General features: G+C 40.3%; 1 protein-coding gene across 3 annotated transcripts in view; it reads left to right on the top strand.

Annotated features, from left to right (window-relative positions):
• KIF24 (kinesin family member 24) overlaps positions 1 to 13,745 on the top strand; it is a 75,493-nt gene that overhangs the window by 38,312 nt on the left and 23,436 nt on the right. For all 3 annotated transcript variants that reach the window (XR_013388027.1, XM_077912313.1, XM_077912311.1), the window contains exons 4-6: positions 877 to 974; positions 4,676 to 4,891; positions 10,358 to 10,445. Coding sequence is in view for 2 of the 3 variants with exons in the window: in XM_077912313.1 (XP_077768439.1) it covers positions 877 to 974; positions 4,676 to 4,891; positions 10,358 to 10,445 (402 nt within the window). In the remaining variant the exon portion in view is untranslated. The remainder of the gene's footprint in view (positions 1 to 876; positions 975 to 4,675; positions 4,892 to 10,357; positions 10,446 to 13,745) is intronic.

Here is a 13,745-nt window from a genome sequence, read left to right as displayed (position 1 = left end):
GGGGATCTGCCCTTCTGCCACCCCCTCCCACCCCTGCGCTCACTCTCTCTCTCTCAAATAAAATCTTTAAAAAAGAAAAAGGGGTGCCTGGGTGGCTCAGTTGGTTAAGCATCTGCTTTCAGGTCAGCTCATGATCTCAAGGTCCTGGGATCGAGCCTCAAGTCAGGCTCCCTGCTCAGCAAGCAAGTCTGCTTTTCCCTCTCCTTCTGCCCCTGTTCCTGTGCTCTCTCTCTTGCTCACTCTCTCTCTCAAATAAATAAAATCTTTTTTAAATAAATAAAACTGGGGGGGGGGGGGAGGCCAGCTATGTAACCTATGAAATGGAAGTCTTCCTTTATAATTCCTCCAAATTTCAAATATGCTAGTCCTAGCTGGGCTATGAGGATAACCCCCATAGAATTCAGTTCTCCTGGACCTAAGGAGGATTAGCTGTCATGTACTCATAATTTACTTAAGAAGGAACAAAAATCGGGGCTCCTGGGTAGCCCAGTGGTTGAGCATCTGCCTTTGACTCAAGGCGTGATCCCAGGGTCCAGGATCAAGTCCCACATTGGGCTTCCTGCATGGAGCCTGCTTCTCCCTCTGCCTATGTCTCTGCCTCTTTCTTTCTCTATCAGAATAAATAAATAAAATATTTTAAAAAAGAAAAAGAACAAAAATCGTGTGCTTTTGTTTTTACATTGTAAGAACATATCTACAGAGATCTTAAGAAAGCCCTATCATTTGATAGTTATTGATTGCTTATTTATCTCTAAGTTTGTCATAGTCAGTTACTATTAGTTGAAAACGTACTTGCACCTTTATTATGTGTTAACTAGAATAGTGAAGAAAACCCAGAAAATACCTCTTTATATAAAAATCACATTTCTTTTTCAGCATGTTTTTTATTTTGATGAAGTCTTTGGTGAAGCATGCACCAATCGGGATGTATACATGAAGACTACTCACCCACTCATTCAGCATATTTTCAATGGGTATGATAGTTATTATTTGCTTTGCTTGGTTCATACTGTTTTCCAATACATATTTCTTTATAAGTATCATTTATGTTTTTTATTTTTTTGAATTAGACATTAATTTGTGTTTTAATCCGATGAATTTAGACTCTTCTGAAGAGTGCATTGTCTCTTTTGGATTTACCAAGCATTCAGAAAATTTCAGCAAAAATATAAGTTGTCAATAATATAATTTTATGAAAGTCCTCAAAATAAAAAGGCTTAAATGGTTGTAGTTTGAACTTTTGATAATAGGAATTAAATATCCTACCCATAGTTCAGTTACTCTTTTCACTGGAGTGGGATAGGTAAGTGACTGTCACCTGTTTTTTATAGATGTATTTTTTAAATTTTGAAATAATTATTCACAATAAACATTAAATGGGACCGAAAAGGCACTAAGGACTCTGTTGTTTATTCAAAATATAGGCATGTATAGATAGAAAATGCCAAACAGCTTGCTAGAATCACGGATTCCATAGTATTTTGACTTTTTAAAAATAATTCTTAGAACTTTAAAAATATTGAGATATAATTCAAATAAAATTAGATGCACAGATCTTAAGAAGTATTCAAGTTTGATGAGTTTTGATACTTGTATTTGTCCAAGTAACCAATACCTCAAACAAGATAGTAGACCATTTCCATCACCCCCAGAGAGTTCTCTTATGTACCCTCCTAGTAAATCTCCAACTTCCACCCTCAAGTCTTATATAACCACTGACCTTTCCTTTACTATAGATTAGTTTTGCCTGTTCTAGAATGTCACAGAAATAGAATCATTCCCATATAGGTTCTTTTATGCTTAGCTTCTTTGGCTTAGCATAATGTTTTTTGGTATTAGTACGTGTTGCATGTATCCATAGCTTTTATTGCTGAATAATGTTCCTTTCTATAAATATACCACAACTTATCCATTTTCTTGTTGATGGACATTTGGGTTATTTCCAGTTTGGGACTATAAAGCTGTATGAACATTCTTGGTCAAGTCTTTTTCTTGGACATGTTTTCATTTATCTTGGGTGAAACCTAGAAATGGAATTACTGAGTCATTGGATAGGTGTGTGTTTATAAGAAAGTATCAAACAGTTTTCTACACACCCATTTCATTTCTTTTTTTAAAAGATTTTTATTTATTTATTTGAGAGAGAGTGCAAGAGAGCAAGCACAAGAGGGAGAAACAGACTCCCTGCCAAGCAGGGAGCCTGATGTGTTGCTTGACCCCAGGACCCCAGGATTATGACTGAGCTGAAGGCAGATGCTTAAACCGACTGAGCCACCCAGGCACCTCCACATACCCATTTTATATTCCCAATAGCAATATATGTGAATCGAATTTCCTTCTTTAAAAAATATTTTTTTTTTTAGGATTTATTTATTTATTGGAGAGAGAGCATGAGTATGGCAGGGAGTATCAGGGGCACCCTGTGAATTGCATTTCTATGTCACCATATTTAACATCATCAGTCTTCTTTATTTCAGCCAATCTAATGGGTATATAACTTGATCTCATTTTGGTTTGTATTTGAATTTCCCAAATGCCTAATTGAGAATCTTTTCAGAAATGTGCTCATTGGCCATTCAGATAACTTCATTTGCCCAGTTTTTTTCTTTTTATTGTTTTGTAGAAGTCATTAAAATTTTTTTTTATTCTGAGCAGGCTGAAAAAGTGAGATTCCTTTCAGGTTCAATTTCTTATGCACCAAGTCTAGGGAGTACTTTTTAAGAGAGCAAGTTTCTAAAGTTAGAATTTGAATGTTAGGCCAGTACCAATTAAAAAATAAGAGGTGCAGGAGTGCCTAGGTGGCTCAGTCACTTGAGCATGAGCCCTTGATTTTGGCTCAGGTCATGATTTTGGAGTCATGAGATTGAGCCCCCCTGTGGGAGTCTACTTGAGATTCTCTCTATCTCCCTCCCCACTGCCCCACCCCTTGCTCATGCATGTGCACACACGCACATGCTCTCATTCTCTCTAGTTCTAAAATAAATACATCTTTTTTTAAAAAGTACAAGTTAAATGCATCCATTCTGCGAACCATAATAAGAGACATTTCATATCCATATTTGTTGTTTTTCAAAAAGCGCATCTCTAAAATGTTCAGAAGATGAGGTGCCTGGGTGGCTCAGTCGTTAAACTTTCTACTCTTGATTTCCCCTCAGGTCATGATCTCAGGGTTGTGAGATCAAGTGCCGCATTGGGTTGTGCACTGGGTATGGAGCCTACTTGGGATTCTCATTCTCCCTCTCCCTTTATCCCTCCCCTCTTCACATTTTCTGTCTCTCTTAAAAAAAAAAAAAACTAAAAAATGTTCTAAAGATAAGGTAGATATTATTCTTTAGTCTCATTCTGCTGAATCTTCTGTAGTTTGTTCACATTTTCCTCCTTTAATGCTTTTCCTCACACTGCCTCTACCAGTGTATCCAAGTACCTATACAGCTGGGAGCCTGGATTCAAAAGACAAGGAGTAACTGGTCTCTACTCAAGCAGCTTAAATCTGATTAGTTACCATCTCTTTCTTCTCACACTTCCATGGTTCCTTTGCCGTTTTCCTATTACTCATTCTTTGGTTTCTTTCTGGCTTCAGGCTCCTTTCTTCATGTTCATCTCTCTGCCCACCTCCAGTATCCCCTTACCTCTGTGTCTGTACATAGACATTTTTTCTTGCTGCAAGAAGCTACTTTTATCATTCATCCATGCAATTCCTGTTCAAGAGTCTGCAATAGCTGCTTACTACTTAACATTATGGTCACTTACTGCTCTGCACTACATAGTTGGGCCTCTGATACTCAGATAATCTTGGCCTCTAGCTCCTCTGAAAACATGTGATCAGAAGATTAGTCTCTGTCTTTCTTCTTCACCTCTAATTCTGCAGTTCTTCACAGTCCTAACCACACACATACCCACCCACATGCGGGAATAGTGATTCTCACTTAGAATCACATGATGTCAGGGCTAGAAGGAATCTTAAAAAAACAAGTAACCTATTAATTTATTAATGAAAGTGAAAACTGAGGCCTTTAGAAAAGCTCTTTTATGAGTCATTCCTCAACTATTTTGCTTATACTGATTTTACCTCTGTCTAAACTTCCTTAATGTTTATGAGTAGTCACTAACACCTTGTTCATATAGTCTTCCATTGTCTATTGTATTTATTTTAATTCTCTATTTAAAGATTGTATTTATTTATTTGACAGAATATAAGCAGAGGGAGTGGCAGATAGAGGGAAAGGGAAGCAGGCTCCCCAAGGAGCAGGGACTCCCTGATGCACAGCTCGATCCCAGGACCCAGGGATCATGACCTAAGCCGAAGACAGACACTTAACCAACTAAGCCACCCAGGCATCCCAATTTTCTATTACTTCTTTCATCAAACTTACCTTTTAGGATTAAGGCAAAATCATCTACTTGATCTCTAGAATGTGGGGCCGTTGTCTTATGGTATAACCAGTTCCATAACAAATTCCTATTAAAAAACTCATGTCCTTCTTTGAGAATATTTTTTCTTCTTCCTACATTTTTATAATGTAAAGCTCTGTTCTTTCCTTAAAGGATTGTATGCGTATAGTTGAATTTTGTCAGCTATAAACAGGATTCTGTTTCTGATTTTTGTCATGAAAAATCTATGTGTAGATTAGCATTTCTCTTAGTATATATGTTATACAAATTATTTTTCCCCTAGAGGCAATGCCACTTGCTTTGCATATGGACAAACAGGTGCCGGGAAGACCTACACCATGATAGGAACTCATCAGAACCCAGGACTCTATGCTCTGGCTGCCAAAGATATCTTCAGGCAACTAGAAGTATCCCAGCCAAGAAGGCACCTCTTCGTGTGGATCAGCTTCTATGAAATCTACTGTGGACAGCTTTATGACCTCTTAAATAGAAGAAAAAGGTACTGATTATGAGTGGGGAAACTATAAATCTGTGAATCGTTGTTTTAGGCCAGAGTCCCACAGGATCATGGAATCATGGGATTTAATGCGAGGCCTTGTTATATTTGTGCCCTTTTGTGAAATAAGTTTCTTGAATCAGATGAATATTTCTTTTCTTTTTTTTTTAAGATTTTATTTATTTATTCATGAGAGACACAGAGAGAGAGAGTGAGAGCCAGAGGCACAGGCAGAGGGAGAAGCAGGCTCCATGCAAGGAACCTGATGTGGGACTCAATCCCGGGACTCCAGGATCAGGCCCTGGGCCGAAGGCAGGCGCTAAACCGCTGAGCCACCCAGGGCTCCCCTGAATATTTATTTTTAAAGATTTTATTTATTCATTTGACAGAAAGCACATGCAGGGGGAGTGGGAGAGGAAGGGAGCCTGATGCGGGGCTTGATCCCAGGACCCCAGGATCACGACCCAAGCCAAAGGCAGACACTTAACCAACTGAGCCACCCAGGCGTCCCAGATGAATATTTTTTAAACCATCAGTTCAACTAGAGAAAAATGTAAATTAGCCTTCCATTAGTATTTTATTTATTTATTTATTTTTAAAGATTTTATTTATTCATGAGAGACATAGAGAGAGAGAGGCAGAGACATAGGCAGAGGGAGCAGGCTCCATGCAGGGAGCCCGATGTGGGACTTGATCCCAGGGCCCCGGGATCACGACCTGAGCCAAAGGCAAGATGCTCAACCTCTGAGCTACCCAGGAATCCCCCATTTGGATTTTTAATATTTATTTTAGAGAGAGACAGAGCAAGCATGGGGAGGGGTAAAGGGGGATAGAGAGAGAGAGAGAGAGACCCAAGCAGACTCCTCCCTGAGCTTGGACCCCCGCACAGGGCTCATTCTTAGGACCCTGAGACTATGACCCAAGCCAACACTAAGAGTTGGATGCCCAACCAACTGTGCTACCCAGGGGCCCTGCATTAGTATTATTTTTATGTGATCAATATCCTAATGTTTATTGAAAGACTGTCCCTTTTATTTTGGTCTATGAAAAAGGTCATGATTTCAGGAAGTCAGGATGTCAACGTGTACTTAAATCCTTTCCTATGCTTTTGACCTATTATTACACTAGAAGAACCATAAATAATATTTCCTGCTTTCTCTTATTTTTTTGCTCTCAATAATCTTAGGGTAAATTTAATGATAGTTTTCTGAAATCAGTAAAAAAAAAATCTCTCTTCTTCACATTAGACTTTTAACTCTTATAAGCCCATGCAACATAATACAGTAATTTAGAAATGAATTCAGTAACTCTGACTTTAAATCCCTATTGTATTTTTCTGCATAAAGTTTTATTTAGGTTGAAACAGATGACTTCAATCGAGCAGGAAACAATGAAGTTGTGAAGGTACCAACTGACTGGAAGAATAAGGAGGAGAGATGGAATAGGGGACGTGGAAAGATAAAAGGGTGTCATAACAGAATTAACCAGACCTGTGACATGTTGGGAGCAGCCACACCAAGTAGAGAGAGTTGAGGCTAAGCATGGTAGAGGGCTGGGGAAGCTAAATCAATGACAGAGACTAGCCTCCAGCAAAGGTATCCAAGCCCCTACAGAGCTGTCCAAAAGGATGTGCAAATTCCACAAGCTTCAGGCAAGCACTGGAATGGGAGGTGGGGGTAGAAGAGCAGCTTGAGTTCAGAAGGGAGAGCATGATAGGGCAGGCCCCCATGGTAGAGGAGTACTAGGATATTAAGTTGTGAAACTGGAGAAACCAGCAACTAGGCTTGGGCAGACTGCCATCTGTGGACTATTCCAAAGGAAAGGGGACCTTCAGGTATGCCACAATTCAGAGAATATACAGGTGTTCAGGGTTCTGTCCCGACACAGCAACTGCCAAATAAAGAAGGGTTCTGCTTTGGGTTTGCTTTGGAGGAGAGTTGCTTTTCTTTTTACCTTCTCTGTTGGTTCTGAAGCCTCAAGTTAGCTCAATCACAGCTTCTCTTCCAAGCCCCAGCACTTATTTATGAGCTCTTTCCAGTCAGAATGTATCTGGGCGCTGGCATCTGGCTCTGGGGGGTCCAAACAGACCAGGTCAACCACTAGCCACTGACAAAATTCGAAGTTAGAGTAAATGAGTGGTGGTGAAACAAGAAAGAAATTTATTTCTGAGAGGCCAGTACTGGGAAGACAGCAAACTAACATTTCAAAGACTGCTTCCAAAGTACCAAAAATACTTCTAGGTTTACGTAAGGAAAATATAAGACAAAGGTTGGTGGGTACTCCCAGGTGGGTCATGAAGGTCAAGTTGATCATTATCTTGGGGTCAGTCCTGAGTGGGGGCTTGCTGGCTCTGGGCAGTCCTTATTGCTTGAGGGGATAGTTTGGATTCTCTTATAGGGATGCTTTGCCTGCAGGATCTTTTTCCTGAATGAAGAGATAAGCTGGAAAGAACTAATTAGAAAATTTGAGGACAAAATGGAGGTAGTTGAAGTCCTCTTTGTTTAAAGAACAGTTGGCAGGAGAATACAAGCTGCTGTGTTTGTGTGTCTGTCTATCCATTCGTCCATCCAATTTATTTGGGTTAAGGGACAGTCAAGGTGTCTAGTCAGCTATTTGTGAGTGTCATTCTTTAATAAATTACTCATATATTTCCCTGTATGTTTGCACTCTTTAATTGTAGCCACGGAGATGGGATTATACTAACTCCTTTCTTTGAAGCTTCCTTTTAGGGCTCACTAGGGAAGAACCTACACTTACTCTGCAAGTGTCTTGGGCTGTAGGTGTTTTCTTTTTGTTTTTATATCTCTGGCTAATTGATTAGTATCTCTTTTGCCTATCTTCCTGGGACTTCTGAAATGTCCTGATCCACTCATGGCATACTTTCTGTTTAGAGCTGTTATGCTGTATCCTGTGTGTTTTTTTAATAAAATATATTTCCTAAAAGTAATAGTGAGACTTTGACAAAGGTGAACAGAAACATACATGATCAGTCCACCTCTTAATAAGCTAGAAACCAAAAGTTATGGATCTTCAAATTAACTTTTTTTTTTTTTAAAGATATAATTGGCTTTTCTAAGCAATTCATGAATCGGGCCTCATTCCATCTAGCAAGTAGAGGGGAGGTCCAGGGAATTATACAAAATGGAAGATTTTTATAGAAAGGAGGCTAGAGCAAGGAAGTTAGTAGCAAAAGAAAATAAAAGATTGTTCCAGGCAAGATCACCTTCCTTTGTGGGGAAGCGCAGGGGGTCTTATTAGGTAGATTACCTCATTTTCCTTTGAGAGGGATAGAGAGGGCTCATGTGACAGATTACCTCACTAGTGCTTATCAAAAAAACGTCTGATTGAGAAGTTAAAACACACTTCTGGGGAGGTTGAAACTGCAATTAGGTATGAAGCCGCAAATTAACTCTTAAAAGTAGAGGTTAAATTGTTTTTATACCCTTGCATAAAAAGTGATAGAAATATACTTCTTGCTGGGACACCTGGGTAGCTCAGCGGTTGAGCGCCTGCCTTTGGCTCAGGGTGTGATCCCGGAGTCCTGGGATCGAGTCTCACATCGGGCTCCCTGCATGGAGCCTGCTTCTCCCTTTGCCTATGTCTCTACCTCTCTCTCTGTGTCTCTCATGAATAAATTTAAAAAATATATATATTCTTGCTTATAAGATTTTAAAATCTAGCAATACATTTTGGGCTGTCCATTAGGAACTTTTCTGGGGTGAGCTTAGGGTGTAGGGCCTAGGAAAATATGTTCAGGAATGACATGAGGACTCCGAAAGCTAGGTCCTTCCTTTATTCCAGAAGCCTGACTGTACCAATAGTTGTTTTCTGAGAGGTCACAGAGATTGGTGAAGCTGATTTCTTCCAGTCCTTCTATAAAAGTTTAGAAACTTGGGGTGAAACATAAACTAAGGAAAAATGTTTTTTAATGGCACCTGGGTAGCTCAGTTGGTTAAGCTTCTGTCTCTTGGTTTCCATTCAGGTCATGATCTCAGGATCATGGAATCAAGCCCCACATTGGGCTCCCCACTTAGTGGAGAATCTGCTTGTACCTCTTCCTTTGTTCCTCCCCGCCCCCCCCATGCCACCCTTGTGTGCATGCTCTCTCTCTCTCTCTCAAATATTTTTTTTCTTTTTTTAAATATTTTATTTATTTATTCATGAGAGACACAGAGAGAGAGAGAGAGAGTGAGAGAGAGAGAGAAAAGCAACTCCATGCAGGAAGCCCGACGTGTGACTCGATCCCGATCCCCGGTCTCCAGGATCACACCCTGGGCTGAAGGCAGCGCTAAACCGCTGAGCCACCCGGGCTGCCCTCTCAAATCTTTTGTAAAAAAAGAAAAAATTTTGAGAAAATTATTTCCTTTTTTGGCTGTAAAGTGGAATTCCATTCTTCTTTTTTTTTTTTTTTAAAGATTTTATTTATTCATGAAAGACACAGAGGAGCGGGGAAGGCAGAGACACAGGCAGAGGGAGAAGCAGGCTCCATGCAGGGAGCCTGATGCGGGACTCAATCCGAGGTCTCCAGGATCACACCCTAGGCCGAAGGCGACTCTAAACCGCTGAGCCACCCGGGCTGCCCAATGGAATTCCATTCCTAACTTCAATCACTATCTTATTAAGGGAGAAAAATAATGTTAGAGTCTTTAATAGATTCAATCAATACATGTGCCTTGATGTATCTGGTTTAATGATGATAGACCAAAAAATAAAAATAAAAAAAAAATGATGATAGACCACATAACCTTACATACAGACCTGAGAAATTCAGTCACAGCACCAGCTCTTCCTCCTCCCTTGGAAGATATATCAAGGCTCCTTAGGTTGGAAATAAAGTAGAACCCCACTTATATTGGCTTAAGCTATTTAGGGGAGGCATTGGCTCATATAATTAGATAAAGCCTAGAGGAGAATCAGGCCTTAGGATCTATTTACTCTAGCAGCTCAGGGATGTTATAAGGACCTAATTTCTTTGCTCAGCTATGCTTTCTATGATGTTAGCCTCCAAAATTGGCTCTCTGGTGAATACAAAATGGCTGCCACTGTTCCTAGGGCCATGTACTTTCACTTCCAGAAAGAAAGAGCACCAGCACCTCACTCCCAGGCAACCTAACAACCAGAGACTAGGACTTTATTTTGATTGGACCAGCAGAGTTCCCATATCCAATCCTGAACCAATCACTGAAGCCAGGAATATATGACCCACTGATTGGCATAGGTCTGGATCTTAATGTTCATTCTTTTAATTGTAGCCAAAGATGCTGACTTGTTTACAACAGTCAAGGAACATCTCTGAAGCCCAGAGCTGGTGTCAGGAGGTGTGGGAGTAGACCAGGAGCATACACATTAATCTCACTCAAATAACAGAACTGCCATCTAATAGGAGAATGATGGAATGGTTTCTGGGGAGGCAAGAACAAGGTCCATTACAGCAGGTCTGCCATACTAACCATCTTCTTATATCTGCAGGCTCTTTGCAAGAGAAGATAGCAAGCACGTGGTACAGATAGTGGGACTGCAAGAGCTTCAGGTGGATAGTGTGGAGCTCCTCTTAGAGGTAACTCTTCTTTCCTTACTACCCACCCCCTGCAACAGCCTAAGTACAGAGAAAGAATTCATTTTTCCTATCTAACAAGTAAAATGGACTCAGATTTACCCAAAAGGCTATGACAGGCATTCCTCTTCACATTTATAAAACATGAGTCCTCTAAGAAGACAGCTCCTTTCCCTACAGGATTGTTGTTTCATTGCCACAGAGCATATGGGAGAACCTCATGCATGAGAGGGATACTCCTGTGCTAGTTTCACAGGCTGCTAATGTATATTTCTAAGATAGTAGGAAAAGCTGCTAGAGAGAACTATTCTTACTTTAAGTAAAAATTTTAATAGGTAAGAGGTGCCTGGCTGGCTCAGTCAGTGGAACATGTGACTCTTGATCTCAGGGTGTGAGTTTGGTGTAGAGATTACTTAAAAAAATTTTTTTTAAATGGGTAATACTTTAAAAAAAAATGGGTAATACTTTCACATGGTTTCAAAATTCAAGAGGTATAGGAGTGCCTGGCTGGCTCAGTCAGTTGAGCATCTGACTCTTGATTTCAGCTCAGGTCATGATCTCAGGGTTGTGAGATCAAGCCCTGCGTCAGACTCTGTGCTGAACATGGAATCCGCCTGTCTCTGTCACTGTGCTTCTGTTCCTGCCTCTGCTGGTTCTCTCTCTCAAAGAAATAAATAAAATCTTTAAAAATAAATTCAAGAGGTACAATGAAAATAAAATGTCCCTTACATTCCCTTTTCAAACTGAGGCAACTAATTTTAATAGTTTTTTTTTTTATATATATCCTTCCAAAAGTATTTTTAAATCTTCTTCTATTAAAAGTTATCTTTTAGAGCACTGAATGGCTCAGTCGGTTGGGATCTGCCTTCAGCTCAGGTCATGATCTCAGGGTCCTGGGATGGCGCCCCACATTGGGCGACCTGTTCAGTGGGGGTTTGCTTCTCCTTCTCCCTCCCCCCTCCTCCCTGCTGTGTTCTCTCTCCACCCCCCCCCCTCTCTCTTATTCTCTCAAATAAATGGATAAAATCTTTCTTAAAAAAATTTATCTTTTAACACTTACTCATTATTATATATAAACCTTACAAAAATATATAAGAAGGGATCCCTGGGTGGCGCAGCAGTTTAGTGCTGCCTTTGGCCCAGGGCGCGATCCTGGAGACCCGGGATCAAATCCCACATCGGGCTCCCAGTGCATGGAGCCTGCTTCTCCCTCTGCCTGTGTCTCTGCCTCTCTCTCTCTCTGTGTCTGTCATGAATAAATAAATTTTAAAAATCTAAAAAAAAAAAAAACCTCACCAGGTGATTCTAACATGCAGCCTGCAGCCATTATAGTCATTCTTTTAGTATATCCACCAACCCTGCCTAGAGTCAAAGAGAGAAGGCTAGAAGGGCAGGCTGGGTACTTGATAAAACCTGCCTTTAAAACAGCTTCACAATATACCCTTCCAGAGACTTAGGTGTATGAAATGGCAAGATGACCCACTATTGATGTCTTTTTGTAACAGTTTCCTTTTCCTAGGACAAATAGGTAAATTTTGCTTAAGGGCTGGGACTTCATATTTGTGTAATTATCATATTCCTGATTCCTGGGATCTAAAATTTGAGGGTAGCACATAAGTGAGCTAATTTAGAGTTACCTAAGAGCCAAGAGCCCCTTTCTAGGAATTGTAAAGGCAGATGCAGAACAAAAGTTTGTGGGATGTATTGAAGGGGCTTCCCTGAAACTGACCATTCTTAACCTGTCCAGTGCTCCCTCCACTGTGGTGTCCTAAGGAAATTGTCTCTCATACTCCTATTCACTGTGGTCCTCTTGCATCTTCCTCCCCCAGCCATTCCTTCATTTGGCAGGGAGTGGCAGGAGAGTTCGTTCCCCTAATACCTTTATCCTTGAAGATTAAACCAACTGAATGAGAAAGGAGCAAACTTTAGGAGGAAGTCCCTTTTCCTTAGCTATGGGCCATCATTGTGTTAACAGACAATCTGTGTCAAATCACCTCCTCTACCCTTGAAGAGTTTTGTGTACTGCTCTTTCCTAAGATATATCTCCTAAGAAAAACAGAAAGAAGTTTTTTGTTAGTGTGTTATCATTATCGTCATCAATACTCTCAGTCTGTAATATATATGATGTACAAGGAAGCCAGCTGAGATCAAGGTGGAAAGTTGATATAAATTATGGATGCCCTCATAAATATTTACTGACTCGAAACAACAGCACTTGCCAACTCAGATGTCACACTTTCTCAGGTGTTCCTGTTCATGCTCACTCAGGTATCACCCATGTGTTTACTCAAATGTCACTGTCTGGTGTCATCTTTGAGTGTCACCCTCAGGTTCACTCAGGCATGGCCACTTGTTGCCTACCTGCACAACTAACTAGTAGCCTCATTTTTCACACGAGATTGTCCTTCCTCCAGGACCTTCTCCTTCAGGTGTATTTTATTACCTGGTCTTAATGCAGGCACCAGGTCTTCCCTGCTTTTACAGAGGACACACTGACTCATCACATTTCTCAGATTTGGAATCAAGATTTCTTCTGTCGGGGAATTGATGAGTACTTTTTTAGTAGCAGAGATTTATAGATTTTTAAGTCCTTTTTATAGCCATTTTACATTCTTATGAGTATCCATTCTCTAATTTCTAATAAATCTGTTCATGTTTTATCATTGCCCCAGCTATAATTGGTAGCAGAGTCCACATGGTGAAAGCTTCCCCTAGATGAGCCTCAGTTCTATGCCAGTGATAGAAACTAAATGTGTATACAATGCCTATACTACTGAAGTGCTCATAGCCCTTCTTTGGTATATGTGAAGAAAGCTTAGTAAAGCCTTATAACCAGACAGACCTGAGTCCCAGTGCCATATATCCTTCAGTATGTCCTTTACCTTTCTGAGCCTGAAACATGTGGATGATAGATGATTGGGTTGGGTGATAGGGAAGGAAATAACATACATAAAATGCTTGGTGAGACACTAGCTCAGTTTGCCACATCTATTCCTATTAATAATGTCCCTGAATGTTTCCCAGGCAACAGAATTCAGCAGTTGTCTCTACTATCTTGGTGGCAGGTCCCCATTTCACTACTCACATAACTCGTTCTGTCTAAAGGACCTAGATTTAGAAACTTGCCTAATAGACTTTAGTTATGGAAGGAGGAATTGGAGGAGGAGGAGGAGGAGGAGAAGGTAATGAGAAGAAAAGGGAACCTAGTGATTTTTAAGTTGATTGCACTAATTTTGCTCAGCTCCCAGACTTGCATTTCCCCCCAAATGCATTCCCTATTTTTTGCTCCCTTCCTTCTTTTTT

This window comes from Canis aureus, chromosome 10, assembly GCF_053574225.1.
Source record: "Canis aureus isolate CA01 chromosome 10, VMU_Caureus_v.1.0, whole genome shotgun sequence".
Classification (NCBI taxonomy): Eukaryota; Metazoa; Chordata; class Mammalia; order Carnivora; family Canidae; genus Canis; species Canis aureus.
This window is presented reverse-complemented; position numbering and strand designations above follow the sequence as displayed.